The sequence below is a fragment of the Plasmodium fragile genome (genome assembly GCF_000956335.1).
Source record: "Plasmodium fragile strain nilgiri unplaced genomic scaffold supercont1.11, whole genome shotgun sequence".
Classification (NCBI taxonomy): domain Eukaryota; phylum Apicomplexa; class Aconoidasida; order Haemosporida; family Plasmodiidae; genus Plasmodium; species Plasmodium fragile.
The window spans coordinates 447,738-468,645 of NW_012192591.1; the positions used below are offsets into that span (position 1 = coordinate 447,738).

The 20,908-nt window shown below is 43.7% G+C and overlaps 5 protein-coding genes across 5 annotated transcripts; 3 read left to right on the forward strand and 2 right to left on the reverse strand.

Moving 5' to 3' along the window:
* Positions 1 to 69: 69 nt before the first annotated feature.
* Positions 70 to 1,899, reverse strand: AK88_01359 (uncharacterized protein; the record flags this gene model as incomplete). The annotated part of the gene is made up of 1 exon (XM_012478994.1): positions 70 to 1,899. The coding sequence occupies one exon, from the start codon at positions 1,897 to 1,899 to the stop codon at positions 70 to 72; it is 1,830 nt and encodes a 609-aa protein (XP_012334417.1).
* Positions 1,900 to 3,225: 1,326 nt separating this feature from the next.
* On the forward strand, positions 3,226 to 4,481 carry AK88_01360 (uncharacterized protein; the record flags this gene model as incomplete). Its single annotated transcript, XM_012478995.1, has 4 exons — positions 3,226 to 3,596; positions 3,859 to 3,937; positions 4,049 to 4,130; positions 4,273 to 4,481. 4 exons carry the CDS (start codon positions 3,226 to 3,228, stop codon positions 4,479 to 4,481), a joined length of 741 nt encoding a protein of 246 aa, XP_012334418.1.
* A 2,380-nt stretch (positions 4,482 to 6,861) lies between these two features.
* On the forward strand, positions 6,862 to 8,451 carry AK88_01361 (uncharacterized protein; the record flags this gene model as incomplete). Its single annotated transcript, XM_012478996.1, has 1 exon — positions 6,862 to 8,451. The coding sequence occupies one exon, from the start codon at positions 6,862 to 6,864 to the stop codon at positions 8,449 to 8,451; it is 1,590 nt and encodes a 529-aa protein (XP_012334419.1).
* Positions 8,452 to 9,605: 1,154 nt separating this feature from the next.
* AK88_01362 (uncharacterized protein) lies at positions 9,606 to 16,415 on the forward strand (the record flags this gene model as incomplete). Its single annotated transcript, XM_012478997.1, has 3 exons — positions 9,606 to 9,686; positions 9,802 to 10,504; positions 10,645 to 16,415. 3 exons carry the CDS (start codon positions 9,606 to 9,608, stop codon positions 16,413 to 16,415), a joined length of 6,555 nt encoding a protein of 2,184 aa, XP_012334420.1.
* Positions 16,416 to 16,923: 508 nt separating this feature from the next.
* AK88_01363 (uncharacterized protein) lies at positions 16,924 to 20,031 on the reverse strand (the record flags this gene model as incomplete). Its single annotated transcript, XM_012478998.1, has 1 exon — positions 16,924 to 20,031. The coding sequence occupies one exon, from the start codon at positions 20,029 to 20,031 to the stop codon at positions 16,924 to 16,926; it is 3,108 nt and encodes a 1,035-aa protein (XP_012334421.1).
* Between the last annotated feature and the right edge of the window lie 877 nt (positions 20,032 to 20,908).

Genomic DNA, 20,908 nt, shown 5'->3' on the forward strand with positions numbered 1-20,908 from the left:
AGGATATGTTTTTACTAATTGTTTTATTAACTGTTGTTTTATTAACGAAAGACTGGCATGCCACGAGTATTATTTTTTTTTTTTTTTTTTTTTTTTCTTATTCACATCGTTGTAATCCCTGATGCTGAGGCTGTCGAACTGTTTGGACAATTCGTTATTAATAATAAGTTCTCCCTCCTCGCTTTGTATATTTTCTGCCATTTTTATTTTGAGTTTCTCAATTTCAAAGTCCGTTTTAATCATCCTCACGTATGTCTCCAACTGCACCTGCGAAAATACATCCATGTCGTCTTTAGCCTTTATGGCCTTTACCCTGTTGTCCACATACCACTCCTCCTTTATGTCTTGCAGAATTTGGTACTGTAATTTGATGGGTAGTTTTTCAAACACGTCCTTGTTTAATTCCTTGAACAGGGGAATTTTTATTTCCTCATTATTTACGTAGTACACTTTGTATTCGTCTTTCCCTTCGCGGAACAGTTCATCCCGGTTAAGGGTGGAAGGCAACTCAAGAACGTTGATCTCTTCCTTTTCTTCGACCATGTCTCCATCGCCGGGGAGAATATATGCATTGTCTGGTGTTCCCTTCTTCTCCACGCTATCCTGCTCGCTATGTCCGATATGTAGCGGCGTGTCTGCCTCCCCCTCGTTGTGGCGGCTATCCCCCTCTGTGTGGTCCTTCACGGTTATGCCCCGTTCGACCGCTTCATCTAGACCAACCGCCTGGATCCCCCTGGACGGGGACTGGGTCTCCCCCAACTTGCGCGTGAACTCCAAAATGTCCGTACTGTAGTTGTTTATGTCAATAATGTCGACCGGTCGACGCATGCACAAGAATCCCTTGAAGTTTTTTGGAATGCTCTCATAGTACTTTTTCCTGGCCATGTGTTTCTTCCTCACAATTTCTTCGTCAATTTCATTATCGATGTGATTTGGGGGTTCATTTGGTTCTGAGACTTCTCCTGCCAGGATGGCCGCATATTTATTTTCGTGGTTGATCCTTCCCCCCTCTACAGAACTGTACACCCCGTTGTTCCTATCACCAATCTCCTTTAGACCGCTTACCAGCTCCATCGCGTTCATTTCTCCACTCACGTGCGCAGTAACCCCCCCAGCTTGCACTTCCAAATCGCTAATCATAAGAACCTTGTTCTGTATCTTCTTCAAATCTTCATCATTACATATGTTCAAAACGTCCTTGACACTAACAGGCACGTTTCCTATATGCTCTACCATGCTGCCAAGTGAGGCATCATTTTCTTTAATGCTACCATATAGTTCGATCAGCTTAGAAGTGTGTTTCGGTGAAGTAAGAATGGGAGGTGCAGAGTAAGGAGGTTTTCCTTCCACTATGGGGTGTAATCCAACAGATGTGGATGACGGTCCTTGCGAGATAACCTCTTCTTCATTTTGATTCTTCTTTTTCGAGCTACTCCTTTTATTACCTTTCAGCGATTTTAATAGGGACCTCTGGTAATAATTGTAAATAAGTTTTTCGGCAGTCTTTTGAAACTTCTCTTCATGATTTCTCTTCCTCATATTTCTCTGGAAGATAGTTTTCCTCTTGAGTTCTGGGGGGGTTCCGTCAAATATGAAAATGGGCCTTATGTTATAATAGAGTAGTTTGCATATGCGGAGGAAGAAAAAGTACAAGTGGACCTTCTTTATGTTTTCTGTCCTCATGTCTGTGTTCATATGGTCAGAGAAATCCATCCACAGGTCGTTAAAGACGCTCATGTTGTCAAAGGCTCCATTTCGTAGCACCTTGAGGTTGTTTGCATAAGTCAGCTCGTACAACCAGATGCTAACATCGATGGCGATTCGCTTCCCTGTGAATATTTCAGGGTTCACCCGCGCCCCAACAGGGGCTACGATCGACCACAGCCCCTTCACTCCCATCCTTATAAGGGGAAGGGATAATAATAATAATAATAATAACGGGTAGGCAGTGGTTTATAAAAACTGTTAGAAGGGTAAACTGTGCGGCAGATCTTATAGACCCATAGACCACCTCACGTCGCATATACCCCCGTCTGCAATTCCTCCCGATTCGCCGTTTTCCCTACATGGCATCAGAAAAATGCAGACACGAAAAGGGGGGGCCTTCCTGCATCAAACGAAGCACACGGGGTTCGCAAAAAAAAAATTACGCACCATGTGTAGAAAACCGCTAATGGAACCAGAGAGGTTCCCCCATGCCGCGTACCCTATATTTCTTCAAAAAAAAAAAAAAAAAAACGCTCAGATGACACATAACCGCCTCGCGTACCCCCAACCCCTTTGCTTCTTAAAATGACAAAAAAACGAAAACAAAAAAAAAGGAACTTTTAAAAATGACCGAATTTGGGGAGAAGGCATAGTACACTTAATAACGCTTCAAATGAAACATCTGTACCTTATATTTTGCTCCCCTAGGCCATTTAGCATTTCTTTTTTTTTTTTTTTTTTCCATCTACTGTGCATTGTTCCCCTTTGAGATCATTCTCCTCGGTGCGTTTTTTTTTTTTTTTTTTTTTTTTTCCTCCCGCAGAGCATAATAAATAACCTGGCCAAACATGAGGAACCAAAAAGGGTGGTAGAATAAATTTGCGTTACTTTCACATGCAGCTGTGTTAGCAAACCCTTTTTGTTTTTTTTTTTTTTTTTTGTTCTCCCATCTTTAATCTCAACAAAGGGAGAGTTGCACGAATGTATTATATGTGTACTGCTTGAATGTACGCCCTTGCACGCTTGCCCCACATGTTGTGGTACGTCCTTTTATAGAGTTCCGCGCAAGCGTAGAGACCATGTAGGCGTTAAGGGGGGTACTTTTCTTCTTTCTTTTGACCCTTCCCTGTGTGTTTATGAAGCGCCTGCACAACTGTTCTGAGTTGACGGCTCGCTGTTTTGACCTGTCCGTACACACGGGGGGATAGAACGTGCACATTCGCACAAAAGCAAATGCTTACACGTGCGTGTATATGTGTATTCCACATTTGCCCCATTTCCGCGCAGAGCTTGCCCTGCCATTGCCACTGCCCATCATCTTAAACTGCACAAATGGTGTTCACTTCAAATCCTCTTGAATGCCCCCTCCACTTTATCCTTCTGACGAATTATACTTTTTAGAAAAATGAGTTCTACAACGTAATGTGTGTTTAATCCATTTGCGTTGCGTCACCAGTGGCATCCCTACCACCACCCCTCAATATGTACCCACCAACCGTACGCCATTCAAAAAAAAAAATGAAGAAAAGGGAAATAAAAAAAATCTGCTTCCTATACCTACAAATCATTGTCTTCTACTCATTTATGGTTAGCTCCATGAGACGTGGAAAACATCACAGCCAAAAAAAAAGCGAGTTGAAAATTATAAAAAGTGTAAGCCCCTTTGGTGAAAAAAAAATAAAGAGAGTTAAATGTCATTCGTTGCTTTACTTAAAAAATTGCGAGCTAAGAAATACCAAGTGGAGGAACAGCTACCTGGGGGACATACTTGAACATATGTCTGGAGGCCAGCCCCTGGGAAATTCAAACATTGAGCAGTACCACCTAACGCCAAAGCTGAGAAAAACCGTGGAGTTCTTTCAAGCGCTTCCGAATGACCCCTATCGCAAGTGAGAAAAAGGAGCGAAAGAGGACAATGCCACTTGTGGACGCGCACATGTGCATATATATATATGTGCATGCATATGCCACGGAATTACTTTACAGGTGTGCTTGGCGGTTTATTCAACCCTACAAGCTGCACTTTCACACGAATACGCACGTACACGTTGTGTGTACGTTCACTGCTCTATTAGTAGCACCCCAAACCGCAACCATTTTTCACCTTAACAAAAAAAAAAAATGTATTTATATATATATATTTTTTTTTAGAAGCCAAGAAGTAATACTGCTGGGGAAGAAGTGCCCTCCCATGCCTGAAGAATTAAAAAACAGACAAAACCAAGTGTTGGTAAGACAGCCAAAATACGCAGCAACGCGTTGCTAATATTTGTGTATACCCACACACAAATGTACATCCCTATTCGCGCACTCACCAACTCGCACCCTCTCCCTGTTGCAGGGGTGCCAGTCAACTGTGTACATTCACCCCACGGTAGAGGACCGTGAGGGGGAGAAGATCATTACATGGTTAGGGGATTCAGGTAAGACGCAGTTGCGCGCGGAGGATGACTGCACAGTGCTGTACTCTGCTGTGTCGTGCGTGTTGCATTTTTACCCTGCCTCCCCCCCCCCCACGAGCACATACACATTGCTTCAATTTTTGCCCACTTTGCCGCCCTACAGACGGACTGCTGACCAAAGGAATTGTGTACATCTTAGTGGACGGCCTGAGTGGTTACACGCCTGAGCAAATAGTACGCGTAAACCCAAACTTCATTACGTTGACCGGCATCTCGGAATTTCTCACCATGAGCAGAATAAATGGCTACTTAAACATCATGAACAAGATGAAGGCATTCTCCGCTAACATTATGCAAAACGGTGAGCAATGATTTGTTTTTCGCAAAAAAAGTGTTCAAACTGTTCTACATAGCCGTTGTGTCTCTCCCGCCCTCATTAGAAGAAGTATACCATTGGCCGCTCACACCTTGTATTGCTTTAATGGTGAAATAGCCCAATGTTTTCAGCCCCAGGGAAACCTTCAAAATGTGAATCACACAACAGGTGTGTATATTTGCGTACGTACAAGTGTCGCTTCAATCTGTTCCCGTTTTTTCAAATGTGTAAAGCGGCGAATTTCCAGAATTGAGGAAAAAATAAATAAATAAAATAAGGAAACAAATTGTGACATAATCTTACACATTCACCCCACCCCCTGTTCTTGCATTTTAATTTTTTTTTTTTTTTTTTTTTTTTTTTTTATGAACAGGTCAGGTAAAAATAGCTCTTTTAACCAGCTAGCTATTCCCACTGCTACGCTTTTGGGTAATTTCGCCTTGTAATATAGGAGCCGAAAACAACATTGGAAAAATTTCCAAGTGTGAAATTGTGAATACCTCCAACTGCTAACCGTACAGATGGGTAAATTTAAACCTTGTGTTTCATTTTTTTGGGTAATATATTCTACTCTTTTGTGTTAAAAAAAGAACAAATATGAATTAAAAAAAAAAAAAAAAATCATACATAGCTGTGTGTTAATTTTGAGGAAAAAAAAAAAAAAAAAAAAAAAAAAAAAAAATGTACATGTCGCATGTTCGTGCGCATGTGTACACTCACACATGTGTACATAAACTCAACTGCAGTTTTTTCAGAAGGTACACTTTTGACTTGCGATGAGGTAATAAATGATATACGTACCTTTTACCGAAATTGTGATGTTGCAGACTTTTTTTTTGTTTTTTTCGCCCAACCCCACAAAAAAGGGGGAAAAAAAAAAAAAAAACGTTGTAAAAAGGTAAATATTGGCATTATATCACTATTTGCAATTTTTAAGTGAAAACACAACTGGGGCTTATCGAACAAAAAAAAAAAAAAAAAAAAAAAAAAACACTCAGTGAATGCATTTCTCCGCTACTGCGCACATGTATACATGAACACATACTTATACATACTGACATAACCACATATGTGCCTGCGTGCAGACGTACCCCTTCATGCATAATGTTGTACACATGAGCAACTGTATGGTATAAATCCCCGCCCCTTTCCCCTTTTACGCACGAGTTATGTTTCTGGAAAAAGTTCAACTGATAATGCAACTCCAGAGGAACACAAAAGGAGGACAGGCATTTAAATACTCGTGATTTGTGTTTTCCCTCAATTTATTTGCTCCCGTCCATTTTTGTGACCTCAACTTTTCAGGTTTGTGTTTTCCCTCTTACGATTTCTTCCCCCGTTTTAAGATTTTGCCGTTCCTGCGTCGATTTTCCCTTCTTGCAACGCTTTCCTTTCGTCTTTACGCATGTACGTTTTTTCCTCTAATTCGATGCTTAATACCCCCTTTTATTTGTTTTAAACCACACACTGTTCATGCAAAATGTGATAGCGAAACATTTGCGAGTAAGACGCCTGCCCCACGCTCACTCTCTACAATCAGCATTTAATGATTTGCACAAATTAAATGTCTACAACCCCATCTGGAGTGTTCGAAATGCAGGCATTATTCACTCCCCCCCTCCCAGTTTATCCCTTTTTTTTATTTCATAATTAAATAGTAAGTCATATGGTAATTAAAAATAACGTAACGCTTATGTAGCCAACAAATTGCCTGAACAAGTCAGTTTTTTTTTTTTTTTTTTTTTTTTTTTTTTTTCTCCGTTTTGTCCGTAGTTGCCATTACGGAGAAGAGAAGACTTTGCTAAATTTTTCCCAAAATTGCCCCACGGAGACCGCGTAAACAAGCGGCCTTTCCATGTGAACAATTTTGCGTTTTGTTTTTTTCCCGGTTTTACTCTTTTCATTTTTGGTTAATTTTTACTCTTCGTAGATGTTTGCACGTTTATGCCGCCCATTCCTGTGATATAAAACACCGGCTTGAGGCGCACTTTTCTCTTTTTCCCCTCCCCATGATGAAAAGCGAACCGTAGCTCGGACAGGTGTTAAGTAGACACGTTCCTCAGAAGGAAACCTGCTCCGGCTGTTTCTGTTTTTTTTTTGTTGTTCTTTTTTTTTTTTTTTTTTTGTGTACCTGGGTTCAGCCTGCGTATTCGACGGGTGCAGAAAAGGGGGAAAAGGCACGCACACGGATATGTACCCATATATACATGAAGCCTACAAGAGTATAAGCGTTATAAGCGTATATGTGCACATGTATATATAAACGTACATAAACACTCGTAGCCCTCGCGCCTCCAATCCGCCGCGAAGCCGCCACGCCCCCCCAAAGTAAGGAAGAGAATAATGACTAAACACACCTACATGGAGCACAGAAAAATGGCGGAACCGATCGGCAGCATCCTGGTGGATGAAACGGAGAAGCTCGTAGACACATATCGCTTCGACAGCGTTTTCAGCGATGATCCCAAGAAGTCAAAGTCAAGTCAAAAGAAAGATGGAAAGCACGGAATGGCTTTCCACAAATCGCTAGCTGTGGTTAACGTAGCCGCAGGGTTGGATGGATGTGATGACCAGTTACTACCCGCAAGTTTCAGAGCTTTGGAAGCAGACTTGAATTTACATCCTTCCTTATTAGGGTATATCACCCTGGCGCAAACATTAATGTTAAGTCTATTCAGCCCCATCTGGGGATTCCTCTCCGATAAGTATTCACGAAAGTGGATGCTCGTGTTTGGTACAGCCCTCTGGGGACTCGCAACGATATTGCTAGCCAACATAAATGACTTCGCACACATTATATTTTTTAGAGCAATAAATGGGTTGGCCTTAGGTAGTATAGGTCCCATCTCACAGAGTATACTTGCAGATGCAGCGAAGAATGAATCGCTTGGGTTATCATTCGGATTGGTGCAGTTGTCTTCCAGTGTTGGCAGATTAATCGGAGGGGTGGTAACGACGACAGTGGCGTTAAAATACTTTGGAGGTATTAGAGGATGGAGATTGTGTTTCATGATTGTAGGAGTGTTAAGCATTTTGCTGAGTATCATAGTGGCCCTCTTTGTAGACGACGCTCCAAGACAGGTTCGAAAAAAGAAGAAGATGGAATACCTAGATGGGGACGGCATAGATGAAGGATCCAACAATGTTAGAATAGTGACACAATACACCCAGTCATACTTGTTATACCAGAACATTGTAGAGTTACTTCGAGACAGCTTGTCGAAAAAAAGTATCATTATCATTTTGTTGGAGGGATTCACAGGAACTATTCCTTGGCTAGCTCTAAGTTTCAACACTATGTTTTTTCAATATTGCGGATTACGTGATTTACAAGCAGCTATAATAACCGGGTTTTTACTTATCGGTTCTGCATTAGGTGGAGTTATAGGTGGCCACTTTGGAGACATCATGCATGACATATCAAACAAGCATGGAAGACCATTCCTTGGTCAGCTAGCTATGTTTGGGAGAGTACCTCTTGTCATTTTAACATATATGGTAATTCCACAAAGAAAGGAAAGTTTCGAATTGTTTGCCCTTTCTTGTTTTTTCTTGGGATTATCTTCCATTGCGGGTGTTGCAGTAAACAGGCCAATTGTATCGGATATCATTAGGCCAGATTATAGAGGCACCGTCTTTTCCCTAACGATAGCTATAGAGGGAGTGGGAGCTTCGCTCATTGGAGCCCCTCTTTTCGGTTATCTGGCTGAAAAGGTCTTTAATTACCAGAACAACAATTTACTGATTGCAGACATGCCAGAGGAATTGCGAAGGAACAATGCGGAAGCCCTTTCCAAAACGCTGCTCTACTTGACCCTGATCCCCTGGCTGCTCTCCTTCGTTTTTTATAGCCTGCTGCATTTTACCTATGGTAAGGAGTACAAGAAGATGAACGAGATCATTGAGAACGAGTACAAGTATGACGACGAGGACGAGGAGACCGTTGCAGAGAAGGCACACATGTAGGGGGCCAGCGGAGGACAAGCGGCAAAGCAGCGCCCAAGTGATGCCACCGCGTCCACTATGTTTGAATTTTTTTCCCTTTTTTTTTTGTACTATACACACCAGCATTATTCTTTTTTTTTTTTTTTTTTTCTTTTTTCCCGTTCTTCCACCTTTCAACTACATTGCAACTACATTGCAACCATCTTGCATATATTTTTCAATTCGCCATTGTTTTTGTTACACCTCATTTGGGGGCCTCCCCTACGTGGACCAAATTCCCCGTTTGTTAATTCATTTCTCGCTGCGCCTTATTTATTTTTTTTTTTTTTACCTCGTTTACGTTCTCCGCTTATGACATTATGTGCACATGTCGTACGTCGCCACGTGTGTATGCTGTTGTTTGGGTGTGGGAACCGTTTTCGTAGTTCCTACCCGCCTAGCGTGGTTACCATAACGTGGTTCCCCAGACGTGTGAAAACCTATTTTTTTTTTTTTATGGAAAGTTTTTATCAATCTGTTTTTCAAGACAATCATGCAGCGCAGCCATCGTTAGCTTGTGGGAAGTTACCCATTTGGTTATCTCGAATAGGGTAAAAATAAAATTAAAGTTTTTCCCTTTGGTGTAGTACTTACTACTGAGGCTGGAATACCGCTTGGTTACGTCATCGCACGGGTTCTCACGTTTCCCGTGTAGCGTTTTTAAGGTGAATGGGTCCCGTTGGGCGTTTCTTCCAAAAATGGAAGTACATTATGTTGTGACGGGGGGACACTTTGCCCTACGGAATATCACGGACCTATAACTGTCACATGGAAGAAAAAAAAAATAAATTCCTCAAAAGTTCCATAATAGATGTATAAAAAAAAGCTCTAACTGTGGAGCAATTTCTGTTGTGCTTTTTTTTTTTTTTTTTTTTTTTTTGTCCTCATTTTTGGAGAGTCCATGTTGTAATTTTGGCCGCCCTCACGAGTAATTCGACTTAGTTTTGACCGACAGTAGGCCCCCCCCTCCGTACCTGTGCATGTCTCTTAGACGGAGGCATATATATAAGCGTGCTCTACCCACGGATGGCACGTCCAGCTGCATGTTAAAGCGGACCCCACATGGATCTACCCCTTGTGTTTCCCACTTCTTCCCTTTCCTACATTTCGAACATAAAAAGGTGTGTAGCTGCGACATGAGTCTGCTGTGCGACCCCAACACGCTTCACCTCTTTGTAGAGGATGACCTTGGATCTTTCTTCCACAATTTGGAGAAGGTGAGGCGAGAAACAGGGCGTCCGGGCGTGCATACCACGCCTGCGTACCCCATGTGCATGTCCTCATTACAGTGTTCACACTTTTCTGCTATTCGCTCCCTTCCCCCCTCCACAGGAGCAGAAATCCACCAGCTACACTGTCATACTAACGGATCGGGGCACGTTTCTAAATGAACAACCGACTCTCTTGGCTACTTTGAAATTCTTCCTACATGACCCGAGGGAAAATTCAAAAGGGAATTTGTCCCCCCCAAAGCATCTCTACACTCCTCTACAGGGGAAATTACAAAAATGCCAACATAGAATCAACAGTCCTATTTTTAATGTAGAGGGGAAGAAATGGAAAAATCGGTTTGTCTTTCCCTGTAGCGATGGTGAGGGCCCCCTTAGTGAGAATCTTACCCATTCTTCCATCAAAAAGAGTACTAATCAGGATGAGGAGAAAAATTATGAACGGGTCAGGCGGAAAATAAGAAGTGTTAATAAATCCGCACATCAGGAACTTCTTTGCAAAGCCCAGCAGGACAGACAACTCCTTGCAGACAATGACTCAGGAGAGATGAAAGAAATTTTTGCAAAATATGAACAGTCCCTCGTTGGGGAATTTATCCCTACCCCTCACCTCTTTGCACACCAAATTAAAAATGTCCTAGTGATCATTTCGAATATACAAAAGTGGGATGACAAGGTGGAGGTTGCTCACCAGTTAATTGACCTTGTTGATAGAAAGGTCACTTTGAAACAAGCACAGATTATTTGTTTTGCCAATGAGCATATCCTAGAAAGCTTTTATCACGTGTGTCGGGTCCTGTGCAAAGGTACACAGTGGAGGCTGCCTGAACGGGGTTACCTTCATGAGGGAGAATTAAAACCACCTTTCGTGTGAGTGAAATGTAGGTAAACATAAACCCCCGCTTTTATATGTGTTAACTTTTCTTACACACACTCTACCTTGCAGGGCTGAAGGTGCATCTGTTTCCGGTCAGCGGTCGCGCCCTCGTTGAAGTGGTGGGAGACGCCGCGGGATCGTTCCTAGGTTGGCATAGGGGAGAACAGACCGACGATGCGGTTAAAGTTGATCGTCATGATGAGGCGGTTCACACTGATCACCAAAATGTCATCTCTACCTACCAGTACAAGTCCAGTTGTGCTAATAGTGTAACGCATGTCTGTAGGGGACTCCTAACATCGTTGAGGGAGGAAGACTGCAAGGGGATCTTTACCCAGGCATTAAAACTAGCTATGCTAAATGACCCCAAATTGTTTGCCAACATAAACAGCACCGACTTGAACCAGTTTAAGAAAAGGATAAAATATTTTCTCCACCGATTGTTGATTAATAGTTGCAAGATACATAGAAAGGGAAAAAGGAACAAAAAAATTATGAACATGTTCAGGTTTGGAAATACCATTGGAAATGCAATAAAAAATGCAAAGGGAAATCCCCTAAACGGCGTCTTCACGAATGAGGAAATATTTCTCTGTTATGGAATTTATTACGAACTAAGGATGCTGTACGAGGTAGATGCAGTGGACCTTATCTTCCTCACTGAGGTGAAAGAAATAATGATGAAGTACAAAATGAAATATAAATTAAGCAATAATTATTTGAACTACTACACACATGAGATTATTCATCATCTTAGGAAGGGACACCAATCCGGGACGGATAGCATTTTATTAGTTCACCTGACTGGAATAGGAGAGGTGCACCCCGATGTGATGATTAGCGTGCCGCTATGCGTCGTTTGTAGAATTCTTTGTCCCATGGTATGCTTCCCCCCGCGAAGTATACACTCATCACTGAAGGGGACTGAACCTACAAACAGGTGGGAACCATTCTTGCATATCGGTCATGTGGGAAACAAATCGGAAGCCATTCGAGTAATTTACGTTAGCTGCATGAGTAGAGAGAACATTTGCATCAGGAATGTAACTCCATGTGTTGATGTCGTAGTGTTTGTGAAAATATTAAGAGAGTTAAATTTTTACATTAGCCTGACGAGACAAGGGGTGAGCACTACGTACCCAGAGGACGACCTCTCACCGAAGGAAATCTTTCTACATATAAAAGGAAACATACAAAGGAGTGTTTTTTTATTTAAACGGTTTATTTACCAAAGGGGAATCACCCTCCATGTGTACAACTGTGGAACGGTGTGTCGCTTCATTTTGCCCCTTCTTTGCCTCTACATCTGCAAACAAAATTTGAAGGCGAAAAAGACAAAAAAACGGGTTCTAAAATGGATTCTATTGAAAGGAAGCAAACAAATGGAAACGACTAGAATTATCAGCCCCCTTGTGCAAGTCTTACGTCAAGCGTTCAAATGTGTAAATATAGAGTACACGAAGAAGGAAAATTATTTGCCCATATGTATTAGTGTGAAGGAAGGAGCCAACCTTGAGGAGAAACTCTTCTGCACGGAATACGTTCAAATTGATAATTACCACTCGAGTCAGTTTGTCTCGTCGATGCTGCTGCTGTCCGCATTCTCGCAGACGAACACGTGCATCGGGTTGAGCTTCAAGAGGGTTGGAGGTGCACAATGCGGAGGAAGCATAAGTCTATGTGATGGAAGAGAGGAAAGCCCTAGGCATAAAGCAGCGAAGCGAAAAGTTCCTTCCTCTCGTTCCACAAAAGCAAACACAACGACTGCATATGGTACCCAACGAAGGGAACGCACCATTCATTACGGCATGAATAATTCACCACCTTACGGAACAACCAAAGGAGAAGCCACCACGCAGCAGTTCAGTACTACGTCAAAATCATTTATCGATCTGACCATCCGCGTGATGAAATTATGGGGGGTGAAGGTCGGAATGAAAAACTTCTGCTATGTTCTTAAAAAGGGAAGTAGGTACCCGTCTTATGGGAGAAGGCGAAGCAAACTGACCATCCTCAAAAGTCTTGTTAGCAGGGTTAAGCGGTTCATTTGTGCGGTGAAGGGCGTGAACCGCTGGCGTTTGCTGCCCGCAGGTAGCACCAAACAGCGTGTCACCAAATGTGGGGCAGAAGAGGGGGAATTTGTTAACAGCCAAGTGAGGCTACCTGTAGATGTAAAAGGAGGGGAAGACGACATGTATATCTCTCGGTCAAGTAGAACCCCTATTTACACTGCTAACTGCACGCTATCCTATGTAGTGCAAAACGATTTGGGACTGCTCATGTACTTCATCATTGGCTGTCTCATCAGGGGGGAGAACTGCGCCATCGATGTAGGGCTCTGTCTAGACGGGGTCGACTTGTACCCGGATCAGGGCGCCGAGGTCAAGAGAGAAGTGAGTGGACAAGGGGAACCTATCTCGCATGCATCTCATGACTCGGGGGATGGTCGCACCTTACACTCCCCCCCATTGCGCAGAATCAAGGCGATAAGGCACCAGGCGAACATCCCCAACTATACCCTCCTGAATGTGCTCCTCCTCCTTGGGGTAGATATATACATTGAAGAGGAGGGAAGTCATAAAAAAAGCAAAAAATTGTATATGCTTACCTCGAAAAGGATGAGCATTAGACAAGAGTGGATAAAGGGGCTTCTTCTCCGGGGGGGTGCAACTTCGAAACAGAGAAATAAGGACCCAGGGGTGGGTAGAGTGAAGCAAGACAAGTGGGAGATCTTCCAGAATGTGCACTTGAAAATGAAGCTGTATTCAAATAAAATGCTCCTCAAAGTGATAGTAGATGTTGAAAATTTCTCGGACGATTTTTTTTCCCTAAGTGTCCTGTTTTGTTACTACCTCCTAGTGCACCCAACAGAATTCTTTTCCTTTAAGATAAAAAACGTGCGAAATCAAAACATAAAGGAGTCTGTTCGTGTGTATAATTGTGTAATCATATTAAAATTGTTTTTTCAAAATGTCCTCTCCATTTTCTGTGATAAGAATTGTGTGTATATCGGTCGCATGAGACACCCCGTAGAGAACTGCCTGTTCTATAGGATGACAAAAAAAGGGGAATTGCCCTCCCCAGGGGAGAGTCCTTCTTCGGCAGCTTCACCAACTGCTGCTCAGATTGAAAACAACTCCATGTATGTAACGAGCGACAACGGGGGGGAGGTGTACCTATATGTAGACACACAAAGGGATCATCGAATCATTTTCATGGTTACCATTTTGGCTCTCCTCGGGGGAAACGTTTTGATTGACAACACTGGCGAGGTAGAAAAGAGCTTCCCGCACTTTTTCCATTACGCACATCGGTACTTAGGCTTAAAAGTAAATTACACAACTTGTGGGGAGCTCAACTTTTGCAACTTTACCAAGCTGTGCAGATACGAATTGGGGGGAAGAGGCACTGCGTCACGCTTAGAAGAGGCACTCGTAGAGGAGCCCCCTTTAGAGAATAGATGCCCCTCCGAAGTGTCCGTAACGTGGAGCGATTCCTCAACAAGCACTAACATTCATCATGGATCTACTAAGGCGAAGAATCCACCACATGGGAGCCAAGTTAAGTGCATACAGAATCATCAACAAAGGGGAGCCAATAATATGGCTATTCAAATGGGAGAAGCAGAAAAGGGGGAAAACTTCCACCTCAATGTTCAGATCAAGCCTATGTTAAAAGAAAGCAGAGGAGGAGACGAAACGAAATTTACTACACATGGTCAGGTGGAAGATTCTCCATCTAGCGGATACGGCTCCACAAATTCGAGCTCGCACGTGAAGAAAAAATACCTCTGTGAGGAGGAGGACAGTGTGGGTTCACCCATGGAAGGAATAACCTTTTCTGAAAGGAGTACAGTGGAAGGTGAGGAAGATGCGAAAGGGGATAAGTCAAAAGTAACTGGTGAGTATGAGGGTAGCAGGGGTGGAGGTACTCCTGTAGGTGATGGGGGAGTCTCCATCGCTACTAAACAAAACGAATCGAAATGCCAAGGGCGCCAAAAAGGGGAACAAAACATGTTAACCCCCCCTGGGGAGAAACAGCCCCTCAAAGACACCTGTCGAGAGACATGTGATGAACGTGTTACCCATGGAAGAAGGGCGGGAGCTGTTCTTCCACCGGATCCGAACTACTGCAGAGAATACCAATACGAGGAACTTCTGCACGGAAACGACGCTGACATCCTTCACCTAATAAACCAAGTGAACAATCTCAACATCAGTATCATATGCGGGATTAGAAATGTGGGGAAAAGCTACCTTAGCAAAAGGATAAAAAATTGCAGCCTTGTAATTGACCTGGACGAATATATCCTTCACGGGCCGATACGCTTTGATCGACTTACCATCGGTGACTTCCGCTACTACGAGTATATCACCTTCGTTTCTATGCTGTATGTGGCGTACTTAAGTTTTGCGGGGGAAAATTGTCACCATGATATTGGAGAAATGAATGGAGAAGAAGCCCAACCCATGTTCTGTGAAAATCCCTTTTTGACCCTTCGAGAGGATGTACGCTTTTATAACAACAAGGTGAATCACCTTTATCACACCATGAAGGAAAAACATTTCCTCAAAGAAAACCAAGTGCCTGTACAAAGCATTACAATTGTCCTTGGTGGAGGGATCGTAGAATTCGAAAGGTCTAGACATGTGATGAGTAGAGTAAAGAATCTCCTTCTGATTAAAAGACCCCCAAGGGAAATTTATCATATGTGTATTAACGACAAGGTAAAACCTCCATTAAGTGGTAACCTGGAAGAAATAATTAACAGAAGAACCATCCTCTTTGCTAATTTAAATGCCTTTCACTTTTCCATTCCTCCGGAAGAGGACATAGACAGGTGCTTAGCGAATGCAGGCAAGTCCAGGAATGAACTGATTGTTAGCAGCTTTTTAAACTTTTTCAATTACAAATTTTTTGTGAAGCGCCCAATGAAGCATACCTACTCTCAGGTTGCCTCATCGGGTGAGACCATACTCTCCTTGCGTCTAACACAATTTTATTCATTCGACTATGCGTCCTTGGAAGGCACCTACGAGGTGGTTGAACTTGTCATGGATTGCTGGCCAAACGGTAGTGAACACAGTGGGGAAAATGTGCACAGTGGGGAGACAGAGCACAAGACGAATTTGCTCGAGCTAGCCATTTTCACCATTCGATCATACACAGACAAACCGATCTGTGTTAAATTCCCCAAGTGGCTTTTAGACCCCAATTTTTGTGAACCCACAAATGAGAGATCCCCTGGAGGACAAAAAAAAATTTCCTACAGGTACACCCCGACCGACTTGTACAAATACAAAATTAACATCTTCGACGTGGATATTAATTTTTTTAAAAAGGTTAAAAACTTCATGCCGCGGAAGAGAGAAAACATTTTCCTTATCATCTCGAGTTACCGGGAGAGGGTCCACAAAGGGAGAGTAACAACAGACTTGTATAAATTAGAAAAGTCCCACGCTGACTTGATATGGCTAACCTTTGCGCGGGCGACCCAGCCAGATCGGGAGACTCTCCATGTGGAGATAACTCGCCACTGTGAGAAGAGGCTGGGAAGTCCTCCAATTTCTCACGTTAGAGGTATTATTAGGAGAGCGCCATGTCACAATGTTCCACCTGACCAAGTCGCTACTGAACAACGTTACGAGATTTCGGCTTACACATGCGAGATGAATGATCCGTTGGTCTTTCTGTGTAACGACGTTTCTCACGTGGGATGTGTGCAGCCGGGGTTGGCAACCCAGGAGGAGACAAGACGGAGACCCGCCCACCCCGAGAGCTACATGCACAGCTTCTATCACCAACGGGTGAAGACCATCATTTCGTGTGTCCCTCGGTGAGTGGACGGCGCACTTCCGTTTCGTGCATCACTCGCGATTTTGCTAAGCACGGCTTTTTTGTGCTCCTGTCCGTTGTTTTGGCTTCTCCTACGGAGTGTGCACACGTACATATACACGTATATACACATATGTATACATATGTATATGAATTTTTTTTGTTCCTTTTTTGAGGAACGCCTCCTCTTTGGACAAACAAAAGGTGTTGTTTTTTTAATTGTGAGTTCACTGCGTGTTATTGTACATTTAAAAAAAAAAAAAAAAAGGGGTAAACTAAATAACACAGAGCATACGCGCGTGCGTACACATTCGAAAATTAAACACGGCGCAGTGTGAAGGGCATGTGAGTGTTAAAGGCAGAAGAGCGAATAACCCAACGAGCGGTACTCGTGGGCAAACAAAACAATGGCGCGTAGGAGAGCATGCTCTCTCACATGGAGAAACACACACACACGCGCGCACAAATAGGCACCTCTTCTGCAGCTTCTTTCACTTGGCCCCCATTCGTTTCTCATTGCCTCAAAAACAAATGAAAGAGCTCTCCATAATTCAGGTCGTTAAAATTGGCAAATATATTGGAGAGGTACAACTTTTCCTGCCCCACTTTTTGCAGCGCGTCGTGGTTTTCCTTGAGCGAAGTGAACAGGAAGTCGAAGAAGTTTCCGTTGCTGTTGCTATTCCCGTTGCCGCTACTATTTCCGTTGCCACTGCTTGCTGCGGGGGTTTCCTGAATGGACGTGCCCGTCCCAGTGTCCCCTGCAGCCGTTTCGGTGGAAGTGGCGTGAATGGAAGGAGGCGAGTCAGAGCCCTGTGCCTCCCCCGCCCTTCCGAGCAACAAGGCCCTGTTCACATCCAATATGTCCTCGTCATTATCCAAAATGGAAAAATCTTTCAAGTTCCTCTTGGCATATTTGTTCAATACTTTTAAACTCGTCCTCAAAATATTTTTGCAGTCGTAAATATTGAACTCCTTAAAAAGATTCACAAGTAATTTTAAATCGTTCGGTTGAAAATAAATTCCTTTCCCTGTCATTATTTGAAACAGGGTATCGAAAAACTTCACATAAAAATTGAGGTCCCTTTCCTGTTCAATACACTTCATGTGGAACCAGAAATTCATCCCAAAGTCCTTTAGCTTCCATTTGGTTTGTACAATTCCTATAGCCTTCAATGTGTTTATAAGGAAAGCTTTTATTTCAAATTTAGTGGATAAGATTCTTCTTTTTTTTTTTCCACTGAGGGTTTTACTTGCTTCCTTCTTCATTATTAAGTCAAGTAGCTGTCCGTCCTCCTTTTCCTTGTTCACCGTTGCGTGTGGCTTGTACATGCCACTCCTCAGGCAGCACGCTGAGGATAGTCTTCTCCAATCATTGTTCCCTCCTTGCGATTTATTTTCAAAAGGACTAATCCAGTTGTTCATTTGTGTGCAGCCAATTAAATGCCTCCTCTGTACCATAGGGTTTAGCACTTTGCCATGTTCTTCATTTTCTTTTTTATATGGCCCCGTTAAACCTCTATGTCTGCTGGACAGGTTCTTCACGACGGCCATCCCGCTACACCCGTTGCATCCGCCGCACCCGCCGCAACTTACGTAGCTGCTGTCGCTTGGGGGTTTCATCGCCCCTCCCCTTTTGCATGTGTGCATGGGGAAGTCCCTACTGAGGATTCCACTAAAGGGTCCACTAAAGGGTCCGCTAAAAGGTGCGCTAAACGGTACATTCACGTTAACATTTCCGCTGAAGCTGCCTCTCCTCGTGTCGCCTCGAATCGGCACTGGGCTGCATGGGACGCGGGCGGCACTTGGACCCACGGCCACCCCCTGAACGTGCGGACCGATGTCCCTATCCAAACTCATGCCCATAATACTGAGATTTCTGCCCACGCAGTGGGGGCCTTCCCTAAACGAATCCACCACCGCATGGCCACCACCAAAGCAGCTTCTACTCAGAGTCCTGCTCGAATTCAATCTCACATTCGCGTTCTCCACGCTGCTCTTCACATGGGGATGTGTCATCCCTGCCACTTTCACATCGCCCCCATTTACACTCGTTGGTTTCTTTTTATCCTCTACTTTGGGGTTGCAATTTAGGTTCCCTTCAAGCGGATGCGCTGCATGCATCGGGTGTGTACCATGCAACAGTGGCATTGGCTGCACGGCCAACATGGGGGGCGCTTCCGCCGGGTCACTCAACACATCTGTGCTATTCCTCAGTGTGTTCATATTTACACGCAGGTGGAACATGCCGCTGTTGTGGTTATTGAGACTTTTCAAATTTTCCATGTGATTAATGTTTCGCAAATTATTATCTACTCCGTTCAAGGCCAAGGTGTGTGTTGAAGCCGCCTTGTTGCCTCTCCAGCTACCTGCACTTCTCACACTGTTTGCTTTTCTCACGCTGATGGCGCTCCTCACGGTTTCTTCTCCATTTCGGGTCATTTCCTGATTTATCACTCCGTTTATGCTTCTACCACTACTCACATTTCCTACCAACCTTTCCACATCAGCTGCTCCTCTAATTATTTTGACATTACTCCCCATGGAGGGGCTTCCCCCTCTGCTGCCTTCCTTTCCCACTCCCCCATGTGCACACCGGCTGCCATTATTCTTCAAGTGCAAAAGGTTAAGGCTATTTTTATTTCCACTCTTATGCATACAATTGATAAGGTTGCCATTTCCTCGAAGGGTCATCCTCGTATAATCCCCCTCGACTCCAAAATTTTTGTGTCCTCCGACTGTTGTACCCATACTAAGCCCGTTAAACATATGGGGGGCATTATTTCTACTGCTCACAGAGTTGAATTGATTGGAGATGTATGAAGGGTAAACATGTGAGCGTAAAGGAGTGGTGCTTTCATTTGGCAACTCGGCCCCGTGTGTATTCTGCTTCTGTGTGTGATTATTGCTTTCGTTTTCTTTTCCACTTAGCCCAACTGAATAATCGTGCAGCGTCCCATTCGTCTGGTGGGTACTGCTGCCACTCGAGGAGGTCTTATTAACAGAGGATAAATTATCACACTGGTTTTCCTTCCCTTTATTCATTTCATTTTTGCTAATTAAAAAAGGCTCCCTCCCTTTTTTCAGTTTCCCCTGTTCAACGGGGTATAAATCTTTATCGTCACAAAAATTGGGCGCGTCCCTTTTGCACGCACTGGTCGCGGCACTGGCCGTAGCCCAAGCAGTTTTGCCACGGCTACTACTCACGCTGCCATCTCCTGTGCCTCCTCCTTCGCTTCTCCCCCCGGAACTCCGTCCGCTGCTGCTACCGTTACCAACTTTGGTGGACTGTTGATCGTCCAGCGACAAGTCCTGGGAAACACCCCCATACTCTCCCTCCTCTGGAAACCGAAGCGTATCCTTATCGTCTCCCTTCGCCTCGAGGGGCCAAGGACAAGAAACTTCCTCCGTGGTCGTTGAAATCGAATCGGTCATTACCATATCATACTTGCCTTTGTAAAAATCTTTGTTCTCAATCAAGTTACCCTTTCCTGTAATGTCTCCCATTTTTATTAGATACTTGTCCAACTCGTTTTTTTCATTTTCATTATCCTTTTTGTAACAGTCAGTTGTGTCTTCCTTGTATGGGTTATCGTCTACACTTCCTTTGTGTCCTACTGTCATTTTTTTTTTTTTTTTTTTTTTTTTTTTTAATCGGTTCAAACACCATCAATGTGGTGATGGCAAAAGGTGTACGCTCCCGTGTGCACTATTTCTTTTTAAGGCGCCCTAGGGGGACAAGTGTGTCGGCACGCACGAGAGGGCATTAGTGCGTCTCGTACACGCATGCACACATGTATAGGAGCATCATACGTGTGGGGGGTGTTACTCCTTCCCCCCGTCCGTACTTGGGGAAGCGGTACAAGGCAAAAATGGAGCGTCAAATGGGAACAAAAATGTAGAGTGGAAATATTACGAAGCACGATGAACTGCCAATGGACGGGGGAGAGGGCAAGTTGCAAAAAAAAAAAAAAAAAAAAAAAAATTTAATTATCAAGTGAACAAACTGATATGTATACAAACTCCGCTCAGCGCAAGAAAAGGAGAGAGCGTCGTGGGATGGAAGCAAATGGCAGGTGATATACAACGTGCAAGAATGACTAGCCCATGAAACAAAGCAACTGCTCCCAATTAAACACAAAAACAAAGCTGCCACAGACACGTGGTGCCGCTTGTCCCCTTGTTTTTATTTTCTCCTGTCTGGTGCTCACACCCCTCCTCCACATTTTAGGTGAATGCGTCAAGGGGTGTAAAAAAAAAAAAAAGAGCAGGCGCAGAAGTTGTGAACAAAGGAGACGACGCGAAATCCTTCAAACAACACGAAACGGCAAAATAATGCACCTACCAGGTGACAGAATCGCTCTAGTCATAGCATGGCAGCAGTGAGTTACACGCTACACGAGGGTGCACACATAAAATATTGCCCCAGGGCATAATATCATATGTGACCTCGGAGCCTGCCGCACACAAAGGTATACAAACTCACAACAACAGACACGTG